Source organism: Heterocephalus glaber, unplaced genomic scaffold (assembly GCF_053883595.1).
Source record: "Heterocephalus glaber isolate CG9 unplaced genomic scaffold, H.glaber_assembly_v1.0 deba00001790, whole genome shotgun sequence".
Taxonomy (NCBI): Eukaryota; Metazoa; Chordata; class Mammalia; order Rodentia; family Bathyergidae; genus Heterocephalus; species Heterocephalus glaber.
This window is the reverse complement of record NW_028258473.1, coordinates 4,824,484-4,849,944: the sequence shown is the minus strand read 5'-3', so window position 1 is coordinate 4,849,944 and position 25,461 is coordinate 4,824,484. Positions and strand designations below refer to the sequence as shown.

The 25,461-nt window shown below is 37.0% G+C and overlaps 1 protein-coding gene and 1 pseudogene across 5 annotated transcripts in view; both read left to right on the top strand.

Moving 5' to 3' along the window:
• Window positions 1-12,293: 12,293 nt before the first annotated feature.
• LOC101711190 (matrix Gla protein pseudogene) lies at window positions 12,294-12,611 on the top strand (annotated as a pseudogene).
• A 9,826-nt stretch (window positions 12,612-22,437) lies between these two features.
• Window positions 22,438-25,461, top strand: part of Heph (hephaestin) — a 137,663-nt gene continuing 134,639 nt past the window's right edge. For 4 of the 5 annotated variants that reach the window (XM_087203243.1, XM_087203244.1, XM_087203242.1 and 1 more), the window contains exon 1: window positions 22,438-22,620. In XM_087203243.1, coding sequence (XP_087059369.1) covers window positions 22,557-22,620 — 64 coding nt within the window. In that variant the 5' untranslated portion in view covers window positions 22,438-22,556. The remainder of the gene's footprint in view (window positions 22,621-25,461) is intronic. The other variant, XM_087203241.1, reaches the window with a different exon arrangement.

Sequence of the window (25,461 nt, the reverse complement as noted above, 5' to 3'; positions counted from 1 at the left end):
GAGAAAGGAAACATGGTTATTAAGAAATAGGCCTTCTAGTGGGTCAGTTGTAAAGATAATCATGTAGAAAGAAACTTGGGTAAGAAAGTCCAGTGTTTTTCTTTTTTCCCTTTTCATTATAAAATATCAGATAGAATGTCATTAGTTTTTTGAAATTTTCTGGGATCTCACCAACTTGAACTGAGTCCTGAAGTTTGGCATTCTCTTATAGAAGTAATGTTAATAATAATAACAATTAATAGCAGTAGAGATTATCTCAGTTTGCTTAGATTTTAGTAATTTGTAAGCACAAATTCATAGAATATTGGAGGTGGAAAGGATCTGAAGACTCAATTTCCTGAGCTTTAAGGAGAAATAATCCAGGCCCAGTGCCTGTTTTTGTTGACTACTGAATTTATTTATCTGTATAGTAGTACTGTGGACTGAACCCAAGGCTTCACTCATACAAGGTAAATGCTCTACCACTGAGCTACAACCCCCAATTTAAATAGTGAATTTCTTTTCTTTTTCTTTTTTTTTTTCCCCTGGTGGTGGAGATCGAACTCAGGACCTTGCGCTTGCAAGGCAGACATGACAAAACTGAACTAAATCCTCAGCCCCAGCATACCTGCTTTTTAAAAATGGTTATTCTTAGGGGTGGGGATTTAGCTCACTGGCACTGCGCCTGCCTTGCAAGATCCTGAGTTAGATCCCCAGTACAAAAAAAAAAAAAAAAGGTTATTCTTTTTTCTTTCTTTCTTTTTTTTGAGATGACAGGGTTTTGCTCTGTAATTTGGGCTGGCCTTGAACTCGCTATGTAGCCCAGGCTGGCCTCAAATTCATAGCAATCCTCCTGCCTCAGCCTCCTGAAAGTGTTGGGATTACAGGCGTGTGCCACTATGCCGGGCTGAAAATGGTCATTCTTGAATGAAAATTGAATTACTAATTACAAAAAGTGTTAAACAAAATCTGAAAGGAGATTTATATTTGCATTTAGATTGAAATATATTTTCCTTTTTGTACTTTTTATGAAGTATTGTATTAAATCTTTCTTTTCCCTGCATACTGAGAATTGTACCCAGGGAATGGCTGAGCTATACACTAAGTGTTTTGAAATGTCTTAAATTTTGGAGCAGGATCTTTCTGTTAAGTTGCTCAGGCTGGTCTGAAACTTGAAACCCTCTTGCTTTAGCCTCCCAAGTAGCTGGGATTATACCCAGCTATTATTTAATCTTTATCTTTCACTGTTCCTTGACCAGTACTCTTTGTTCAGTTGAATTGCTTTATTTCTCAAAATCTTTTCAAATGAGCTCAAAATTATTAAAAAATTAATACTTGTTCTTTTTTATATGTCAATGGTTTAGTTATTTCTAACAGTACAATTGGCAAGGCTTTAAAATTTCATGACCTCTTATAATTCCTTGCCTGAGAACCTCATCTTTTTTTAACTTCTCCCTATCCTCTCTTCAGCTGCTATTCTTAATCTATACTTAACCTTTTTTTTTCTTTTTTTTCTTTTGGTACAGGGTATTGAACTCAGGACCTTGCACTTGCAAGGAAAGCGCGGTGCCCCTGAGCTAAATCCCTGGCCCCATACTTCACTTATCAATCAAGGAGCTGGGCATAGTTGGCACATGCTTGTAATCCCAATACTCAGGAGGCAAGGCAGGAGGATTGTCATGAATTCAAGGCCAGCCTGGGTTACATAGTGAGTTGAAGGCCAGCCTCAATTACAGAGTGAGAGAGTAAGACCCTGTATCAAAAAAAAAAAAAGGAAGTAAGTCAAGGAAATCTTTGGGGGTCTTTGATTTCAGTCTTTACCAGTTCCCACCTTCTTTAAGAGAGAGGCTTTCCCGGGCAGGGGATGTAGCTCAGTGGCACCACACCTGGCAAGAGTTTGATCCCTGGTACCAAAAAAAAAAAAAAAAAAAAGGCTTTGCCAGACAATTTGCATTTTCATTATATAGTTTGTGATTATTTGTCTTTGCCAACAATTAGATTATTATATCAGTTCCTCTCACCAGATATAAAAATGTTTCATTTGCTAATTATTCTCAAACTTATGTCTTCACTTTCTAACTGGATTACAAACATGTCAAAATTAAGGCTATTTCATATAGTATTGTTTCTTTGTCATTTCCTTACAGCATAGGACCAGATAAACAGTGTTAAAAGATATTTGTTGGTTAACCAGCACCGTGTAAGCCATCCTTTCTTTTCCATTTATACTTTTATATATTCAGCCACATTAGGACTATTTCCCAATTGGTCTTTCTGCCTGTATGTTTATTTTTTCTAAAGATCATTTTACATACCACTACCAGATATAATTTCTTTTCCCAGAAAATTAACAGTAGCCCTTTCATATTATATTAGTCTCTTTTCTCTTATTATAACAAAATTCCCAAGACTGAGTGCTTTATAAAGGAAAGAGGCTTTGGCAAGAGGTATTGCTCAGTGGTAAAATGTTTCGAATGCATGAGATTTCGGGTTTGATTCCTACAACCACACAAAAATATGAGGTATATTTAGCTCACAGTTTTGGAAATTCATGCACATGGCACTGGCATCAGTTTGGTTTTGTTGAGAGCCCCCTTGGTTGTGCCACATGATGAGTACATGTGTGAGGAGAGCTGACATAGTGAGATAAGAAACCAAAGAACAATTCAGGTTCATCTTACTCATAACAACCATCTTATGAGAACTAGATCAGAGATCCAGGATCCTTCCAAGGTCAGTACCCACAATGAACTTCCTAACTCCCACAAGGCCTCAGTTCCTAAAAGTTCCACACCACCTCTCAACATTGTCACACCACAGATCTAGGTTTCAACACATGAACCCTCAGGAGCAAACTCAAAACATATCCAAAAGTGTACCACATGTAAAGTTCATATTTCTTTCTTTCTTTCTTTCTTTCTTTCTTTTTTTTTTTTTGATACTGGAGATCAAACTTGGGACCTTGTGCTTGTGAGGTAGGTGACAGAACCACTGAGCTAAATTCCCTACCCAAAGTTCATATTTCTTAGCATGACATTCAATGCCTTCTTTGAAGTGATTTAAATTTTCCTTTCCTGACTTAATACTTTCACTATATCGCTTCATATCATCTGTGATGTAGCCAAAAGGAAAGACACACACACACACACACATTTCCTTCAAGGCATGATCCACTTTCCTTGGCTTTATTATCTGCATTCTTGCTGCCTATAGATATTCTATCCATTATAATAGAGAGGCAAGATAGCACAATGGAGGAGGAGCTGTGGGATCTAGGAACAGATCATCTGCGTTCAAATTCTTTTTTTTTCTTAAATTCTTTTACTGGTACACTTTAGGTATACAACACAATTACATTTCTCATTGGGAACTTGTACCTTTACATGATGCATCTTGGTTCTTATTTTTTCCTCATTCCTAGCCCTCCCTTCACCCCCTCCACCCTTCCCTATTTACAAAGACTTTATTTCCATTTTTTCCATTTCTCAGCATTTTTCCTTTCCCTTCTTTCCTTTCCCCTGCCCCTCCAATTACCCCTACCCCTTTGGACATTTTCTTCCTATTTTGCATTATCGATTATTCATTCTAATCATTGGTACATTTTTATTTTAGAATTTATTAGCTGAGTGAACTTGTATAATATACTTTTCTTCTCTGCACCTCAGTGTCTTCATCTGAAAATGAGATCAATCTCACCAACTTTTCACAGAATTTGTGAGGATTAAATAGACCAATGTATGTGGAAGGATTTACAGTGCTTTTTCAGTGCAGGTTCTTCCTCAGCATTTAGACTCCTCTCTTCCTCCTCTTTTCCTCCTCTCTCTCTCTCTCTGGTGTGTGTGTGTGTGTGTGTGTGTGTGTGTGTGTGTTGAACTGGGTTTTTAATAGAGGGAGCACTGAACTACATACCTACTCCATTTTATTTTCATTTTGACACAGGGTCTTACCAAGTTCTTCAGGGAAGATGTGAACTGAGACATTCTCCTATCTCAGCCTCCAGAGCATCTAGGATTACAAGCATGTGCCACTATACTGGACCCAAGATTCCTGTTTTTATTCTTACTTATTACCTTGATAATCTCATCTAGTCTTATGAATTTAAGTATCTTTATTTTGACGACTCTCAAATTTATATATCTAGACCTCTGCCATGAACTCCAGACTCACATACACAGCTGGATCCCCTTTGATTGTCATCAGGAGCTGAGAAGGTTTCCACAAGTGGAGACAGGTAATCTCCACTTACCCCACCCACAGAGCTTGTTATAGGTTACCTGACTTCTGAATTTTCAAGACACACCAGTAATAGGCATAAGGAGGTTTATTAGACAGAATTTTAAAAGTACACATTCAAAGAGAATGGAGTTCAGGCCCTCAAGAAAGAGGGGCACACTGTGCCCTAGAGCTGAATATACATACTTATGTGACCATGGGGTATCTTCCAGACTCTAGTATATGTATTCCCATAGTCTGTCAGATCACCTTTCTGGCAAGACCATGTTAAAATGCAAACTATATATATATATTTAAAGGTGAAATACTTAATACTTAATAGTGTGCTTTCTTGAGGATGGGGATAGGTAGGAAGGAGTGCAATTTACAGCTGAAAGCTCAGGCCTAGAGCACAATTTACAGGCTTATTGTCTTTGAGACCCTTAGGAAATGACATGGGGAAAGGAATAATTTTTGTGGCCTAAAGCTGCAGGCTTTTTAAATTTTAAAATTATGATTTTTGTCTCCTTTCTACCTATCTTTATGTCTTCTATTCTACCTCAGTATATCCAAAAATCATCTCAAACTTAGAACACCATCTCCTGATTTTTACCCAAACCTGCTTCTCCTAGTAGCCTTCTCAGTCTTTAGAAATGACACCTCTATCCTTTCAGTTGCTCAGACTATTCTTGACTCATTTTTCTCAATCTATATCCGTCATGTTCCAATCCTTTAGGAAATCTCCATGTTTTTATCTTTAAAAGATATCTAGCTGAACATGACTACAATTATAAACCTGGAACAAGTCATCATCACTTACAGTAGCCCCCCAATCTGTCTTCTTGCTTCTTTTTATTATCCTAAAGCCTTTTCTTAACAAATTCTATGCACAGCAGCCACAGTGATTCTGTTAAAATGTATGGCTGGTCATGATACTTCTTGAAACCTTCCAACAGCTTCCTGTGTGACAATATAGTCTGTTCCATGCTCCTTTCCCCTTCATTTTAAACTTCATCTCTTTTCTTGCTCATACTGATTTAGCTATATTGGCTCCCTTGTTATTTCTTGAACACACCAGACACTTCGTAACATAAAATATTTATATATATATATTTTTACCTTGAACATACTTTTCTAGATATGTACATGGCTCTCTCCCTTACATACTTAAAAGTTTTGGTTTAGAAGTCATGTTTTCAGTGAAATCTTCCTTGACTATCTTATTTTAAATTACAGTTCACTACCCAGCAACTTCCTACCTACCACCCTCCTGGATTTTTTCCCTATTCTACTTATCACTATTTGTAACATATTTTTAATTTATTTTGCCTATTGCTTTCTTCTCTTACTAGAAGGAGAATGTAAATGCCATGATAACAAATAATCTTGTTCTTTTTGTCAATTTTTGTATTTCTAGTGACTGTAACATTACCTGGTATATGTCTGTTAGATGAATAAATGAACAAATGAGTAGCTGCAAAGATAACGAGTAGCTGCAAAGATTTGATAAATATAGATAGCTATTTTTCTAACTTGTTCATTGAACAAATAATTATTGAGTTCCTGCCCCATGCAAAGTACAGGGCTTGATGTTAGAATTTAAATATCAAACAAAGTGAACTTGATGCTGCACACAAAATTCAAAAAATACAGTAGGGATTATAAATGAGTTAACAAGCAGTGTGGTACAATATAATACTTGCATTGCTCTAATTATATAAGTATATATTACTGTGAAAGTGCATGGCTGCCAGTTTCAGTAACATTGATGTAACTAGATCCAAACCCTTCAGTTTTGCAACAAAGATTTTGGCTTTGACAATGTCCAGGGTTGTCACACCAAAGATCTTACAGGGATTGTATGCTCCACATTTCTTGAAAATTTCTGCTGCAATTGGGATGGTGGATTTAACTAGATTGGCACTGAGACATGATGGAAGTTACTGAGTAAAGGAATATGAAAAATAGAAGGTTGTGATGAGTGAATAAGATTTTTTGTTTTTGTCTTTGTTTTTATTACTTATAATTATTTATTTTAATTATACAAATTTAGATGGTATAGTGTGCTAATGTATGTATATAGTCTGTAGTGAATAAGATTTTTAAATTCATAATTGCAGAGGTAGGACAAGTCTTACTTTCTATTGGATATTTGTGTATGTTTCTTGACACTTTTAAAAGACTAGAACCGGGATCTACTAGCTATGTCCCTGAGGCTCAAATCCAGCCTGTGTTCTGCACAACTTTTGAAGTAGCAGTATTTTTTACATTTTTAAAGGATTGTAAAATACAACAAAGTAGAATTTAGAAGACTCTTTACTCTTTACAGAAATGTTTTACTAAATTCTGAACTATAGCTATGATGTACAGCCAGTAACCACATGGGAATATTTAAATTTAAATTGATTAATCTTAAATAATAAGAAAAGTTCAGTCTCTCAGTAGTGTTAATCACATTTCAAGTGCTCAATATTATATGTGGCTACTGGCTGTTGTACTGCATAATGCTGAATTGGAGGCCACTTGACAAAAAGCAGGATTTTCTGTTTTTTTTTTTTGAGGCAGGGTCTCACTATGCAATCTCGGCTTGTCTTGAATTCATTATGTAGTCCAAGGCTGGTCTCAAACTTGTGATTTTCCTAGGAAAGATGTATTTATAATTTATCCCTGTCTAGAATTCTGTTTTAGTTAGTAGACTCTCAGTTGGTATAGATGGCTCTATGACCATTCCATAATTTCAGCATTACGTTAGTGTATGCAAATTGCTTAGAAATGTACCTGGGATGTATTAACACTACATGTGTTTTTTTTCTTTACTTTTTTTATTTTATTGGTACATTTTAGGTAAAGAAGATAATGACATTCATCGTTGGAAATTTGCACCTTTACATAATCTCTCTTGGTTCTTATTTTTCCCCATTCCCCTGCCCTCCCTACAACCACTCCATCCCTCCCTTATTTACAAAGATTTTGTTCCTATTTTTTCATTTTCTCATATTAATTCCATTCCTTTCTTTCCTTTCCCCTACCACTCCCACTTCCCCTTCCTCTTTGCCCCTTTTCTTCCTATTTCACATTATATATTATATCTTTTAGTCCTTATTTACAATTTCAGTTTCTCACACTAGAGAAACTATTTGGTATTTACAAATGTGTGTCCTATTTATTTCACTTAAGAGTATCACCTCAATGTGCATCCATTTAGCTATAAATGACTCTAATTTCTCATTTTTATACATGTGTTAAATACTATTATTGTTGGCTTTGATATTGTTATTTTCATTGTTGTTATGTATAGGGCTGTGGCAGGCAAATGGAGCTGAGATGAATCACTGCTCTCAAAGTGCTAATATTGAAATGAAGAAGGTCATTTGTCTAAATGGCTTCCTGGGAGAATATGACTTTTGAACTCTTCTGACTAAAGGGGAATATTACCAGATACAAATGTCAATTGTACTGGGAAGAATTTTCTGCAACATGGTGGAAATAAAAGAGAATAATAACTAGAAAAATGCAAGGATAAGAAGAGGCTAGACCCAGGGAGAAGCTCTAATCCTTCCCTCCTTTGTTCAAACTACTTAGCTTCCTTACTCTCCCCAATATCCATTTTTTGGGGGGAGAAGGCACTGAGAATATAACCAAGGGCCTTCTCTCTGTGCTACCTCTCAGCTTTTTAAAAAACTGTTTTGTAAATTTTAAGGCAGGGTCTAAATTACCCAGGCTGGTCTTGAACTTGTGATCCTTCCTCCTCAGATGCCCAGAATGCTGGAATTGTCACCAGGCTGGGTCTGAGCGTCCCTGAGGCTGACATAAGGAACATATCCCACCCTTGTGTATAAATTTGCAGTTTTACTGACTTCTATCATGGAAAAAGAATTTTCAGAATGCTTCAGTAAGAGACATGAGAAGGGTTTATTAAACAGAGATTTTAGGATACATTCAAGAATGGAGTGTGGGTGCTCAGAGAAAAGAGAAACGTCATGAGCCAGAGTTAGGTATATTTAAGAAAGTGTCTTCCAGATGAGCAATCCAGGATATGTATTCTTAATCACTGTCAGGTTACAGTGCAAGCCATCTATATATTTAAAGTTGAGATATGTTTGCTGTTGACCAATATTGTTTCTTCCTTGGAGGTGGAGGAAGCAAAATTAACAGATGAAAATGACAGATGCAGAGCCCAGATTTATAGGCTTATTGTCTTTGAAACCTTTGTGATTTTTTTTTTTTTTTGAGTGAGTTTCCTGGAAGGGAGAAAGGCTTGAGTAACTTCCGTGACTTGAAGTTTCAGTTAAGTACAATTTTAATATCTCAATTTCCTTGTCTCCTTTCTACCTAGTTTTTATTTTTCTTTGCTACCTGCTTCCCCACTCTGAGACTTTGATCCCTCATTCTTAAGTGGGTGGAGGAGGCTCAATGGTTGGACTTCATGTAACCGCTTCAGGATCAGGAGGGGTGTTGACCCTGCCTACCCAGGGACTGAAAATCTTGCCCTGACTGCTCTTGAAAAGACATAGGAATGTCAGGTTTCATCTTTTGAAGAACCATCATCTTTTGATAGTCTGAAAAAGGGGGCAAGGGCATAGAAGACATTAGCTCACAACATCGATGGATCATGTAACATACAATAATTTTAATCATATAATTTAATTTTAATCATATAATTTTTATCATATCATAGCCAGAAAAATGAGAACTTTCTTTCACCAGGTTGTTCCAGAGAATGAGGATACTAGGCAGTCATTGAAGCTTATGGCAGATTCTGAAATTGCACCTATCTGTGAATATAGATCTTGTAATGCAGAAGACACACTTGCAGATTTGCCAGGATTGTACACACAATATTCTGTTTTGATAATGACACTGATTCTTCCTTATATTGTTGTCTGAATATCTAGGGCCATTCAGTTTTGCAGAATGGCTGTTCTCATCATTTTCACTTTTGAATTTAGTAATGGAATACCTTCTGCAGTATCATTTAGGGCCTTTTGTGTATAGTTAGTTAGAGATTCAATATATATCTTTCAAATCTCATTTGGGGAATATAGATAGAGATCAGAGGATCATACCAGTGAGAAACTGACCTGGTCCATCAATGTTGCATGACTGAAAGGTTAGTTGGTTAATCTATGGTTTTAACCCAGTGCCCTTGGACCCATGGGTACCCTCAGGTACATATTCCTATCTACCCCAGCAGCAATTAAGGCCATAGGTTTGTGCAACAGTGCCACTGGGCACCATTAGTGCGTGGCCATCTTATTCTTGTTCTTCTTCTCTCATTTTGCAAACAAGTTAGTATCTCTTAACATAATAGTGTAATTAAAGTCCTGAGTAGGAATCTATCCTGTGTTTTGGGTAACATTGCTCCATTTATCATAAGTATATTTTTTTCTTCCCAACAAAGGGGAACTAGTTGGCTGACTTGCCCCATAGTTGATTTCAGCCAGATATGTTCATCCCATACCTGAAATGCTTATCTATGAATTAATTGATGGTTAACTTTTATCATGGGAATTTTAGGAGTATGAAGTAGATCAGGATCTCTATATTTTCATACCTGAGTATTAGGTATAGCTAGAGAAAAAAAAGTTTCTTTTAGAGAAAGAATGACCCTTTTGATAAAGAGTCTTATTTATTGGCCATTGAGAGACATTAGTCCTGGTAGAAAGGTTTTAAATTGTCACCGCACTTTGCAGCTGTTCTATAAAATTTTGAAGTTTTATCCTGTCATCTCCCTATAGGGGAGATGCCCATCTCAGTAGCTCAGATGCATTAGAAGTGAGCGATTGTCCACAAACCCACCACACATCTTTGTTAATGTTTTTGGCATATTGTTGGGTCTAGTCAAAGAAAACATTAGACCCCTAATTTTGGAGCTTTCAATGATACAAACACTGCAGCATGCAGGTCACAGGTTCATTACCACTGGTATAAGGGTTAAGAAAAAATGAACTGTTTGACTTTGATTTTAGACTGGTAACCAAAACTTTTTATGACTATAAATTATAAGTGTAGGTGGAGATTTCCAGTAGGGGCTGATGTAATATATGAACCCCACTTCTTATATATAGCTTAGCTTTTAATTTAATATTATCATTACTTGTTCTATATAAAATTTTGGTTATACTTTCTTGTTGAGTGTTTAAGACCAAGTTAAAGTGAGACCACTATGTTAATCAAAATTAATTTCTCTCTCTCTCTTTATATATATATATATATATATATATATATATATATATATATATATATATGTCAGTTTTGGGGGGCCATGGTCAGAAGTCAAAGCCTCTTACCTCTTTAGTTTTACCTCTAACAATTGTGTCATTTGCCAGGATGAGTTATGGTCTTGCTTGATCATATGGCTTCCCTTGGAAGCACAGGGACATTCTCTTTAGTGACCCTCCTTTGAACACAATGTACACTGCTTGACTCCTGTCCTCTGGAGTCCAACAATCCCCCTGCTCAGGTGGTTGGGTGACTCACTGGAGTTGTAGGAGCCTGTTAGAGATGTCCCCTCATGTCCTGGGTCCTTATAGATCCTGGAGATCCAAGGCCAAAATTTTGACTGTCCTCTTAGCCCAGTTATCTTTATTTAGCATTGGTCTTTAAGCTTTAGTTTTTGAACACCGAAGAGGTCAGTTATGCCAGTATTGAAGTGGGAGAAGTAGATTTAACTAGCGTAATCTTATCTGGATATTGAGCACTTTCAAATATAAAATATGACCAGAGATTTGCTATTTTTAAACAAATCATAGTTGTCTTAGAAGTCAAATTCCTGTAGAATGTTAACAGATAACAGTTATAAAGTTTTACTAGGAAAATTTTAAATCAAGAGCAAACATAATATCTTAGCTTAACAATTTGATGACATTATTATACTAGAACTAGTTTTCATTATTATGTTTAAAATGCATTTATATTTTCATTTTAGTATAAAATGACTTAATTTTTTACCTTTATCTAATTATAAAATATTAAATAACAAAATTTTTTACCTAAATTTGTTACCCTTTTTTAAGTGTCTTTATAAGTAGAATGTACTTGTTTATAGATGTATTATAATGATGTTTCCTCAACTTTATAATGTTTAGACATATCTATTATAACACAATTATATAAAAATTACATAAACATAAACTTGAAAAAGTCCATCATTATTAACAAGTTTAGTCTGGAGCTCATCAGTATGATAAAATGTTTTAAGTTTCACATCCTAGAAGGCCTATTATATACTTAAGAAACACAAATACATTTTATGTACCATGAAGTTAGCAATAATTACCATCACAGCTACCAGTATGTAGAGATTTTTTACACTCATAATTAAAAAGAAAGAGCACTCATAATTACTTTGTACGTTTTAAATTCAACTTTAAAGCTTAAACTTATGGGAAAATTTTACCTTTAGATGTATATCCACCTCTAGTTTGAGATATAGGGTGTGTAATGAACTAAGATACTAGTAGTTGTTCAATTAAGCAATCATAACCTGATTATTGAAAACATTTTATAAGTTAACATTTAAATAATTTTAACTCCTAAAACTCAGTTTCTTAAGCAACAGAAAGCCTAACAATGGAGAACATAAATTATCTTAGTAAATTATAAAACCTTTGTTTTTTAATCTGGTTTTCATAAGTTTAACTAAAAGCGTTTTAATATCTTAAGAAAACTTCATTGCTTTAAACATAGAAAACAACTTTTTAATTATTGCCAACTTAATTATATTTTTATTTATGTATGCATAATGTATTAATAATGTTTGTTGCGGGGCACAATAGGACTCTGGACATAAATAGGTCAAGCCTCTCACTAATGGAGAAAACTGAAGCAAATTGACGCAGGCAGCTGCTCTTTCAGCCACAAAGGGGAATTTGTCCAATGATTCTCCACATCATAAGGACCATACTTAATAGAAGTTTCTTACTTGACTAGTTTGGTGCCAACCCGTCCCCACCTTTTCCAGCCCCCTCCCAATAGTTTCTCTCCTTTCAGTTGCTCTGGTTCTTATAAAAACTCAGCCTTTCCTTAGCAGCCTGTAGGAGCCTCTCCCTACTGCTGAGTAGCCAAGACACAAGACCCACCCCCAGGATTCCCAAGACGCCATGAGGAGCCTGCTGCTTCTCACTATCCTGGCTGCGTTAGCCGTGTTGACTCTGTGCTATGAATCTCACAAAGTATGGAATAATATGAAATTAGTCCCTTTATTAACAGAAGAAACGCTAATACCTTTATGTCTCCGCGGCAGAGATGGCGCGCTAAAGCCCAAGAGAGGGTCCGAGAACGCAGCAAACCTGCCCAGGCCATCACTGGGGAAGCCTGTGATGACTACAAGCTTTTCGAACGTCATTGTCATTGTCATGGTTTATGGATACAACGCTGCTTACAATCGCAATTTCAGGCAGCGCCAAGGGACCAAATGAGAAGGGGAAAAAAATCTTTTTTGTTCTGGAATCTGAGCCCTGGTTTTGTATCCTCTTGCAGTAGCATTACTAAAATACGTAGACACAATATGATGCTTGTTTCTTACATAATCTCTTTTCCCAGTGCACCCCCTCCTTCCTGCTCCCAGATTGTTAAATAATGCAATGCAAGTGCAATATGTTAAGATGGGTGATTATACATAATAAACTGTTGGTTTGATACTTTCAAAAAATTATGTGTTAGAAATATAACTTAGTCAACTCAAGAAATATATATATAATATATATTTCATGAAAATACATTTCATAGACCATATCTTATGTTTTGCAAATTTTAAGAAGCCAAAGATACTTGAATCTATATTTAGCACCTGATGACTTAGATGCTGTCATGAACATTTATAAGAATTAATATTAATTTATATTTACTTATTTACTCATCTTAACAATTACTTTAGTTGACTCATGACAACATGACAACTAAGGGATGGCATATTTACCCCTTTTACCCTTTTGCATATATGTGTGTGTGTGTGTATATATATATATATATATATATATATATATTTTTTTTTTAGGAGGGGTACCGGGGATCGAACTCAGACCCTTGTTCTTAGGAGGCAGGCACAGTGCCACAGAGCTAAATCCCCAGCCCTTTTGTACATATATATATCTTAACCAAGAAAAAACTTGCACGTTATTGTACAAAGAGAACAATGGACATTCTATTTATAAAACCAAATTTTTTAGGTAAATACTACTTTGTCTAGAAACCTGGATGAAAACATGTCACCAACTTTAAAGATATCTTTATTCTTATTAACTCACAGTTAAGCCATGTGAACCAAAATATTTGGATTAATATGAGTTTCTATTTATTTATAAGCCAACTTAAATAGATTTTTTGATAATATATACCTGAAAGTTAACACACGGAAGCATATATATTAACACAAATCATATATAACCTTTATGTTACCAGATTTTAAGACTTTTATTTGTAAGTCCCATATAAGCCTTTAACCTATTAGCCTTCATCTTGTAATGTTTTCAGTTTGGCTATGTCCCAAAACCTATGCAATCTATTTTTTTTTTGGAAACTCTAGGAAAACCATAAGTCTATAAGGGGAAAAATAAGAAGAAAAATAAATTTTTGAGCTTAAATTTTTGTAAATGAAGTAGCTGCATGTACTTTAACCAATTATTAAAATGGAATAATGTATAAAACACATAAAACAATTACATTAAAGTGTGTTTTTTAGATATATTGGGCATGCTGAATTATAATAATCTTTTTCATAGTTGTAGGTTCATAACTATAAATAGATTAGTCAGAAATTTTTTTGGGATTATCAATTAGCTCTCTTTTTGCTTGTATAAGTTGCAACAGTATTTCCTTTAATATTTTAAACTATGCCACGTACAGTATTTTTCTTGTTAGTTAAAACTATAGACTTAAAACCACTAGGAGCGTGAAGGGGAAAAGAGAGAAGGGCTTTAAGGCCTTGTTGTTTTTCTCTTTAATTTACCTTTGGAGAAAAATCAACTTTAAAAAATCTTCTATTTTAAATTGGTCTCATGTTCATAGAATATAACCTGAAGATGATGTTTTAGTAATAATGAGTTACCTGTATTTCAGTAAGATTCACTGTACACTTTTAAGATTTCCCTTGTGAACTTTTGGGAGGATATAAAGAAAGAAAAGAAAAACAAAAGAAAAATATGAGAACCTATTTAGGTGTCCAAGGTCACACATGTGAGCTGCCTGCCCCAAACCAGGCTCCAGTCATGAAACTGCACTATGTATGCACTCACAAACCAGCCTCCTGCCACGCAGCGGCAGGTTGCCCAAACCAGCACTTGCACTGCTCATTCAGTAGCCCTCAAACCCAGGGCAGGCTGTGTTTGCAGCCTTGCTAGCGTTGGGTCCTTGCTGCAAGTGCAGCCTGTCCCATTTTCCATAATCAGAACTGTTCAGGGTTGCAGCTTCACCCTGTGTTACTCTAGAGTCAGAATCACCCATGATTGGTGCCTCTACCCTGTTTTCTGTCATTGACTTGTCCAGTCATCCCTGTTAGTTACACATAAATTGGAGTTACTTCAACCTTTATCAAAAAAAGGAGAAGAAAGTGATCAAGAAAGCAGGAAAAGGATTTGTACACAAGAGCTGGATTTTACTTCAAAATCTACTTCAACAATCTTAATATCTAGGGATTTGGAACACACACAAAAGGAAATCACAGAGGGTTTAAAAAGTCCAGAGATGTCACTTAGCAACTACGGAGCACATATCAATTTAGATAGGGAGATAAATTTACAACCAAAATTATCACAATAATACCAGCACCAAATATGATAGAGGGAAGAAACAAGCTAGATTGGACAAGCAACCTCCAAAAGGCTGGACTTGACAAGAGTCCCTGTGGCTTTAGAATCCAGGAAGGTAGTGGCAGGCAGCTTAGAACAGCTGAAGTAGTGTCATTCCTGCTGGCCTGTGAGTTTCTAAAACACAGAGGCAATGCACTTCTCCCTCCCTCCCTCCTCACACTAGACTCTTCCACTCTCCAGTTCCCTGCCTTTCCCTGATAAGTAATATCAGAAAAAAAGTTAAAGGACTTGAGTTGTCTGACAGATAAAAGCCTGAATGGAGAGAAGGGACAAGGAGGGGATTGGGGCTTTCTTAGGAGAGAGAGAAAAAAAGCAAACCACTGGAGTCCTTCTCAATCTGAGTCCATAAACCACCAAAAGCCATGGCTAGCATCAAGCTATCACCTGAATGACCACTTGACTCTACATGTCTTATGATATGTTCCCAGCTACCCCAAAAGGGGAGCCTTGGCATCACATGGACTAAGTTTATGCTCTTTGATTTTGAGAGAGAGAGAGAGAGAGAGAGAGAGAGAGAGAGAGAGAGAGAGAGAGAGAGAGAGGAATATCAAAAGAGCAGTTTAGAGGACCTCCCTAAGGCTAAATATTCAGAACCTCACAAGTGTGTATATTTTCAGTTTGCTTTCTCTGGTGTGACCTAGAGACTATTTCGCTCCACTGTGTCTTAGGATTGAGTTTCCCATGTCAGTTGCCTGAGAAATTTTGCTCAAGATACTGGATAGGGGCACATTCTTACTGCATGTCTTCCCAAAGAAGCAAAAACTTTCAGAGTCCCATCTAAAGAAACACGTAGTGAGGCTGCTATACATCCTGGAGAGTGCTTCTTGATCTTTTTCCCATTTCTGGTTAGAGAGAGCAAGTACCTCTTGTCATCAGTGTCTTCTTTATGTATAAACAGTCATTTTCTAGAGGTTTAGGGGTCTCTAATTGCTGAAGAACAACAAAAAGACATTAAGGCAGCAGAGGGAGAGAGAGAGAAAAGAAGATAAACTATACTTAAATGACAAAGGAACTTGGAGAAAACTGTTTCAGAGGCCCAAGGGAGGAAAGTGGGAAAGAAGGAAATAAATAAATGAATAAATGAATAAATAAATACCTTTTGACTGGACTTAACAAAGTTGTCCTTTGATGCCTTTTTTTTTTTTTTTTTTTTTTTTTTTTACCTCTTGCCGTCAGGCTGGCATTTCTGTAAGGATCTCCAAGGCTGAAACAAGGAACTCATCTCATCCTTGTACAATAAGTTTGCAGGTTTTCTGACTCCCATCATGGAAAAAGAGTTTTCAGGACACATTAGTAAGATATATTAGAAAGGCTTAATAGAGATTTTAGGATGCACTCAAGAATGGAGTGCAGGTGATCAAAGAAATAAGACATATTCTGAGGCAGAGTTTGGTATATTTAAGGGTGTGTCTTCAAGATTTGTGATCTAGGATGTATATTCTTATTGTCAATTACAATGCAAGCCGTCTTATATGTGTTTGAAGTTGAGATAAGCTGTCCACCAATGTTGCTTCCTTGGGGTGGAGGAAGCACAATTTACAGAGGAAGATAAAAGATCCAGAGCCCAGATATACAGACTTATTGTCTTTAAGACTTTTAGGAATTTTAAAATGAGTTTCCTGGAAGGGAAAAAGACTTCAGTAACTTTTGTGTCTTGAAGCTGCAGTTAAGTAAAAATTTTAAATCTCAATTTCTTTCTCTCATTTCTATTTAGTTTTTATTTCTTCTGTTCCACCTCAGGATTACAGGCATGTGACACAAGACCTGGTTGCTTTTGCCAATTTATGTCACTTTAGCAATAGCTATTATGGCTCACCTATTGGGACCTCATCACCATACTAAGGACACGATGGTCCTTGTATAGATGAAAACGGGTGATCCAAGCTTCTTTTGGAAAAATTAAGCATATACTTTTATAATGCATAGGGCAAGCCTTTGCCCTTCCCCTCCCCCCATATTTTTTCAGTAAAATGTTTTGTTCCAGAAATGTAACAATTTATGCTCTACAGTGCTCTTGATCAATGTATCAAAATGTTTTTTAACTGTTTGAACTGCGTGACCTTTCAAGAATGTTCTGTTAACTCTGCCCCTTTCTGGAGTGTTCTGTAACTCTGCCCCTCTGCTTCTGTGAGCATGCTTGCTGGTGTGTACTTCAGGAATGTTCTGAAACTCTGCCCCTCCACTTCTGTGAGCATGCTCGCCCAGAACATGGGCCACCTCCCTACCCAATGAAACTGTATGTAAGCTGACTCTTACTCAACTTGACGCTGAGAATTCAGAGCAGCCAAGCTCTTCTGAGCCAGCTGGCAATAAAGGTTTTTCTCCATCTCTTCAAATAGCTTTTGGATTCTTGAGTCTTCAGATTGCTGGATCAGTAGCACTTGAGCTGTAACACTTGGCAATAACACTGAGCTGTTCTGCTATCCCACAACAATAGTGCATGGGGTCAGTGACCAAAAATACGCTAAAAATATAAGAAGTGAAATGATTCCCTCTCTCTCTCTCTCTCTCTCTCTCTCTCTCTCTCTCCCCTTCTCTTATTCTATCTTTCACCTTCTCCCTTTCCCTCTCTACTTTTCTACCCCCCATATGAAGATACAGTATGGATGGCCCTTTTGCAAAATGCAAAGCACTCTCATCACACACAAAATTGGCGGGCACCTTGATCTTGGACTTCCCAGGGTCTGAAATTATGAGAAATAAATGTTGTTTAAGCCATGAAGTCGGTGCATTTTATAATAGCAGCATGGGTGCAATGGCAAGAGATGAGGCTGAGAATATATACTTCTACCTAATAAATTTTGATTTGCTTACAAAAAATTAGTTATTGGAAACTGATTGTGCTCCCCTTTTATAGCATTTTATTTTGTTGCAGTGCTGGAAATGGAATCCAGGGTCTCATATAGTCTTGGTTACATAATGAGATCTGTTTCCTGCCATTTTTATTGTTTAAAAATGCAATCATGATAAATAGTTTAAACTATGCAGAAAGGTATAAACTGAAAAGGAAAAGTTCTTTCCTCTCCCACCTAGCACCTAATTGCTACTGACTCTAGACAATTTTAAACTGTATCTTATGTATGCTTCTTATATATTATTTATATGCACAAACATATGTGTTGAATGTGTGCATACAGGTGCTTATGTGGACCTGGGAGGGGAGCAACAAAAATGAGACCATACTAAAAGTAAGTTTTGTAAATTGGCTTTTTTCACTAAGTTTTCCAAAACTTCCAAAAGCTGGGGAATATAAGTCAGTGGGAGAGCAATTGTCTAGCATGAGCAAGGGCAGAGTCCTGGGTTTGATTCTCAGCATAAGCAATATAGATACTGATACAGTGAAACCTTGACTTATGAACTGGATAGCTTCTTGAGGGCTTGTTGTAACTAAGTCAGTACAGCTAAGATCTGGATGTTTACCTGGGTACCTGCTATAGATAACAAGAGGCAGATGAATCTTCCATTAACCTAATTAATCCAAGTTGTTCGGTATGTCGGGCCAGTCATAACTTGAGGGTTCACTCTATATAGATACTTTTACTTATATAATTATTAATGGGTGTTTAGTTATTATTATTTTCTAATGATTGTAAACTATACAGTGATTTTGTTTATGTGTGTCTATATATGTATGCATATTTGTGGGCATATCTCCAGGATAAATTCTTTGAACTTGGACTGATAGGTTCATGAATCCATATATTTGCCATTTTTATAGATAATCCTGAAGTAGGAGATTAGGGCTGGGGCAAATCAGTCAAAAAACTGGATAGTATCTGTCAAAATCATGAAGACCCAGGGGACATGCACAGAACACAGGATCAAGGATGACTCTGTAGCTCCTGAGCACTGATCGCAGAAACAACCAGAAGTTGCCATTTTCAATTCTTCATTTACATGTGGCAGGAAGCCAAGTGAGTCTTTTTATAGAGCTGTTTAAATCTCATACCAGCCCAAGTGTGTTTTTAACAGGACAACTACTCCAATGAATTATTTGCATGAGGAGGAAGCCAATCCAGGAATTCCAGATACAAAAGATGCCCTTCGCTTATCCTCAGGGCTGCAATGAGTGTGTTCACTGACCAGCTTTCACTCTGCAAAGTCTACTGATTTTTCACCTTTAATAAATGTACATCCTTGCTACCTGTTCTGGATGTCTTGTCCAATTCTTTGCTCAGGACACCAAGATCTTGGAAAGAATTTCCCTGGGATCCACCATCCAGTAACATTTCTTGGTAAGTTTAGCCAGGGGATTAAGACTTCTTTGCAGGGAATTTTCTTTTCACTTTTCCTCTTCTCTTTCCCATTTTTGTGCACCTTAAAGTGTAATATGTTTCTTTTGTTCCCACACTTTTGTTCTTTCCAGTATTTTCTTCAGCTTTCTCATTTCTTTTGGAGAATAGCTATCAGTAAGCTGATTTTCTGCTTGAGTAGCCACATAACCCACCTTGTACCTTTTTGTGCTCACCATGATCAAAGATTCATTTGGGTTTTTCCCTTAGATGGCCTTTTATCTGCAGCTGTCGTCAGTGAGTCACTTGTTTCAGGGCCCCATTTGCTAAAACCTCAGGGAGCCATCCCAATTCAATTTTCCATCATGTTTCCCAATTGTTCTCATCCACATCAGGAAATCTCACCCTTATAGATAAGAGCTATAATCCCTACAGTCAGGGAACATATGGGCCTCATCCCTTTCCCCATCTAAATTTGAGTAGATACCTTCTCTGTTTATTTTAACAAAAATTCAGATAATTTAGGAATATTTGCCAGAAAGCCTAAATGGAACAAAAAGAACAGAAAATAAAAGACAACCCAAACATCTGTGAGTATGAAGAAGTAGAATTGGAGTATTTTTTAAATAGATAACAGACCCAACATTTGTACTTGAAACCTTCCAAGGATTTTTCTTAAATGCTGAAGAATAGGCATCTATTTCCACTGCTTCCCTTCTCGACCAAAAAAATTACCAAAGTTCATCATTTTTGGGAAATGTGAGAGATATTCTTTCTCAAGTAGTTAGGTGGAGCCAATAGGGGGGCTCCACCATGGTCTTTAAGGAGTCATAGTTTATCATAGGCTATGGAGAAGTCTAAGGAAAAGAAAGGACACTGGAGCAGCTCACTTCACCAGAGAAATCTAGTAGTGAATTTGAGTTTTGAGAGGGATGACTCATAGCTCAATGGGTCTCTATCCTTTTGCAGGGATGCCCTCAGAAGGACTTAGTCTTCTCTCTTCTCCCTGTAGGCCCCATGAAACATGATATAAACATCCTATATGAAATAGGAAATGACAAGAAATGGGTGTAGAATGGCAGTCTAAATTACAATGCTAAGTCGAAATAACACTGAGATTCCATCTCACTCCAGAAAGAATAGCTATTATCAAGAAATCAACCAATAACAAATGCTGGCAGCTCTGTGGGAAAAAAGGAACAGCTTTCCACTGTTGATGGGAGTGTATATTGGTGCAATCACTGTGAAAATCAGTGTGGATATTCCTCAAAAAAACTAAAACTAAAAGTGCCATTTGAACCAGCTATTCCCCTTTTTGGTATCTTCCCAAAAGAATTAAAAGCATCATACCACAGTGATATATGGGCATTCATGTTTATAGTAACACAATTTGCAATAGCTAAATCTTGGAAACAGCTCAAATGTCCATCAACAGATGAATGGATAAAGAAGATATGGGGTTTATTTTATACAATGAAGTACTACTCTTCCATAAAGAAAAAATAAATTTGAGACATTTCTAGGTAAATGGATACATCTTGAGACCATACTCTAAGTGAAATAAATCAAACACACATGTTTAAATATCCTACAGTTTATCTGGTATGAGAAACTAAAAGAATAAACAAGGTCCAAAATATATAATGGATATTGGGAAAGAGGAAGGAAATGTTAAAATGGGAAGGGGAATAAGGGAGGAGGGGAACAGAAAGGAAGAGAAAGGGAAAAAAGAATAGAAGTTGGAAAATGGAAATAAAGCTTTTATAAATAAGGGGAGAGGGGTTGAAGAGAGGGGAGAAGATTGGGAAACAAAGGAGAATCAAGATATATTATGTACAGGTACATATTTCCTATGATGAATGCAATCATATATAAATGTGCCAATAAAATTATTTTTTAAAATTCATGAACTAAAAAAAAATAAATTACAATGCTATTTCTTTCTGCAAAAGGCAATGGAAGTGGTCTGAAATCCTTTATGCTTGGGATTTTATGGCTTTTTATCAGATATTATCCCTCTACAAAGTCTTAAGTGATACAGTGCTTAAAGTGGCCCCTGAATAGGATAGATTTAATTGATGATCTCTTCCTTAGACCCTCACATGTCTCTGAAAAGGCTATGGGTCTCCCCAGCCTGTTTATTGAAAGAAACCACAATAGGAGGTCTCCATATAATCCTCAGGCCCACCCTTTTCAAATGAAACTCCACCAGTGACTAGCTTCCCAGAGAGATGCAGTACTCCTCAGTCCCCTCCTCCTGCTCATCAGAAAACTTTAATCCCTGCAGGATACACTCAAAGTGGAGTCCAATTCATAGCTCATCCTGCCCCGAAAGAGGTCCCAGGAGTAGATGGGACTGCTAGATCCAGGTTCCTTTTTCAGTGACAGATAACCAACAATGAAAAGAACATTTAGGCCAATTTTCAGATCTTAGTAGGTTTGAAGATGAGTTTCAAATTTTTACTCTTGCTTTTGATCTCTCATGGCAAGATGTCCAACTTGTTGTGGCTACTTGTTGTACCTTAGGTGAAAAACAAACTTAGAAGAGGGTAAGAAATATGCAGATGAATAATATGGTAAAAAAAGAGAAGGGAATTACCCAGGAAAAGTTACTGTCTGTCCGATAAAACCAAATTAGGTCAATAGTACCACAGGTGGACTTGACATAGAGTTTAAAATGATGACCTCTGTTATCACGGGAAAAAAATGATGCACTAGGAAGCTTGTTAATTATGAAAAGGTAAGATCAGTTACACAGGGCAAAGAGGAAAATTCAGCTAAATTCCATAGCTGATTAGAAGAAGCTTTCCATAAATATACAATCTTAGATCCATCTTCTAAGGACAGATAGACATCTATTAGACAGAATTTCATTAGTCAATCAGTCCCAGATATTCAGCACAAATTACAAAAACTTCAGATGTATTTCCAAACTTCTTTGGTCTGATTATTGGACACAGCCTTTTCTATGTTCAAAAGTTTAGATCTGGAAGAGGGTAAAAAAGAGAGGAACTGAGAAAAAGGCAAGCCAAAATTATGCCTGTTGCAAAAGGCAGTGCTTTAACCACACCCAAGTTATCCCAAGGGAAGACCCAGGGCCAATCATGGAAAGGGTTCCTATTTTAAATGAAAAGAAATTGGACACTGAGTACACAACTGAGCCAGGCTACTGCCCAGGCCGTTTTTCATGTGTCAGATGGCTGATGTGACAGATTCATGGTATGGGAGGATTTTCTGCCCCTGCTCTCAGAGAGGAGCTAGGTCAACCAAAACCCTCACCTCCCACTCTGACAAAGAAGACTAAAGGGATCTGGGGAGAAGTGTGATGCCCCTGTGCATGGACACTTCCATCTCCTGTGAGGAGCCCTGGGTGACCCTGGATGTCATAGGTAAGTAAATTCAATTGTTTTATAGGTACAAATGAGGGTTACTCTGTTTTGACTTCTTTCTTCAGAAAATCCTCCTCTAGATCTATAACCATAATTGTGGCCACAGAGAGCCTAGTCAGAGCTCCTGCTTTGACATATCAATTCAAAAGTCAAATGTTCACCCATGAGTTTTTTAATTGTCATGTGGTATCATACTCCCTTACTAGGAGGAGATTTAATAGTAAATTTGGAGGCAATTCTCTATCCAATTCTGGCAACGTCTTTAGGAGTAAAGTACCATCTCCACTCTGTATAAAGACTCCAGTCCTCTGGAAAGGTTGAAAGAGCCAACTAGACTCTAATGGAAACTCTGGCAAAACTTTGCTGAGACTTCTGAGTCTTTGCTCCAATTATTGCTGACAGCCCTCATGAGGATTCAAAACACTCCCATAACTGGGTAAATATGAGCCCATTTGAGATGCTACATGGGAAGTCTTTTCTGTCTTTTCTATCTTCTGTTATGGTAGTGGACTCAGAAGCCACAAGACTCTCACAGTATCTTATTAATATGGGCCAAGTACAGCAAGCTATCAAACTATATAAAAACAAAGTCCTACCAGTTCCTGGCCCAGGGAGACCACCTACAATCTACCCTGGAGACTAAGTGCCCATTAAAACTTGTAAAGAAGGGAATCTTTGGGGCCAGGGATTTAGCTCAGAGGTTTCACCCCCTGCTGCGCAAGCGATAGAATCCGAGTTCAATCCCCAGTCTTAAAAAAAAAAAAAGAAGAAGAAGGGGATCTTCTAGTTCAAAATGGAAGGGGCCCTTTTTCAGTGATCCTTGCCACATCCACTACATTAAAGATGATGGGAATATATGGATAGATTCACCTTTCTAGGATAAAGCCGGCTCCACCTAAAATATCTGAGGCAAAGGACCCCCCCCCCCCCAAAGCTACTCCTGTGAATATCTGTAAGACAGGAGGTTCCTCTTCAAAAGGCAAGACTCCAGTACTGCTCTGGGTGCAGACAAATAGAATCTAATGATCCTGATCCACCACAGCTTAAACGGTCGCTTGTACTGGGACTAATGTTTTAAGTTGGATCCATAATATGAGCAACCTTGTTAGCTCTCACTCAGGTTCTTGGTGGTTTATCAAATATTGGTTTCGGCCATACTTTTCTCTCCACAAGAAGCATAGAAATAAAGTTCCCTAGAAAACTTCTTGCAAATAATAACACGGAAAAATAATGTTTAAAGTTACTAAATTTGTCATACTTCACATGTTAAGACAGACCAGAAAGTATTCTAACCTGCTCCTTCTCATATTTGCCCTCTGCCTTCTCAAAATATTAATAAAAATTTTCTATTCAATGTTACAGTTGAATGGGTCAATAATAGTCCATGTTCCTGTGTATGACAAGGGAAGGATTGTCAAATGTACACCTAGTAGTAAGTAGCTACATTTATTAAAGATCACAGGAAGTTGTGCTCAGGGCTAGTCTAGGCCAACAAAAGTGCCTGTGTGACAGAACAGTGTACATCAGTCAAAAGTAGCAGCAGCAACAGAACAGAGGGGAAATACAGACTGATAACTCAGACTTTCAGAATCTAAAGCCATACACCTCTGCTTTTAGTGTCTTTCATCGAATCTCCCTTGATAGCACCATGAGACTCTGTGCTGTGGCCTGAGCCATGGGGATCTCTTGGCCACTGGTTGTAAATATATGGCATAAATGCTGCATTAGTCACTAAGAGCCCTCAACATCAGCACATGAGCCAAATCTCCCCAGCAGCTGAGCCTCAGATAGCAGTTGTTTTTTCTAAACTGAAACCTCAGTGTTCAGACTTAATTGCAATGTTGGGACTTTGCAATAAATAAGTGGGTTTTGGGTTGAAGTTTGGGCACTTGGTCTCTAAAAGGTTTGCTGTCACTATCCTAGGGTTTTGTTATTTTATTTTGTACTTCTCTTAAAGTAATGGAAGCAGGAATAGCTGTTAAAACCTGTTTAGAATTAAATGAAAGGAAGGGAATGACTCTCTCAGCTCTTTTGTTTCTAACAGTGCTATTTCCCCCAAGAGATCTGGTCCCCAAAAATCTTTGAGGTGAGTTGAAGAAGGAAGTTCCATCTTCTATAGCTACTTCTGGCTGAATAGAAATGTTGGCACTACCTACTCAGAGACCAAGAAACCCTCACACTGAATGATCTATGAGTTCAAGAGAGCCAAGCCCTTCCTCCAAAGATTTCTTAATGAACCATGGACATGGAAGCAAGTTTTGATCTTGAGTTATGGTTATCACTAGTATTTTGATGGCTGTCAAACAAGAAGAAACAAATTTGATTAAGATGTAATATGAAAGGTCTAAATAGTAGGGTTATGAGAACCATTAATAAAGGCCATGTCCAGAATAGTAACAAAGACCCTCAATTCCAGATATTTGACCAGGACATCCATGACTCAAAAAGTTCTTTATGTATCTTGGAACCATGGTCAGCCAATTTTTGTGCTGTGTCTCTTACTATTTTAGGTCTATTGACAAAGGAAGTACACTTTTATTTTAGAAGAAAACATAGCCCCTGTGTTTCAGCTATTAGGAGTTCCAGTGCCCTATGATGTCGTATGGCCACTGCTGCTAACGAGTCTGTCTAGTCTTGAAGGAAGGTAATACTCTGGGCAAGTTTGTCAAGTTGTTAGGTGGTTGTTGTTGATAGGAGAAAGATGTGATTAGCTTTAAAGTCTTATGTAAGTTATCACTATTTATCACTATTAAAGGCAGTTTTTAAATAATCCTGGATGACCCCCCCCAAAAAAATCCTCAAAAGATGTCATTACTTGAAATGGTGATTTTAAGTGTAGTA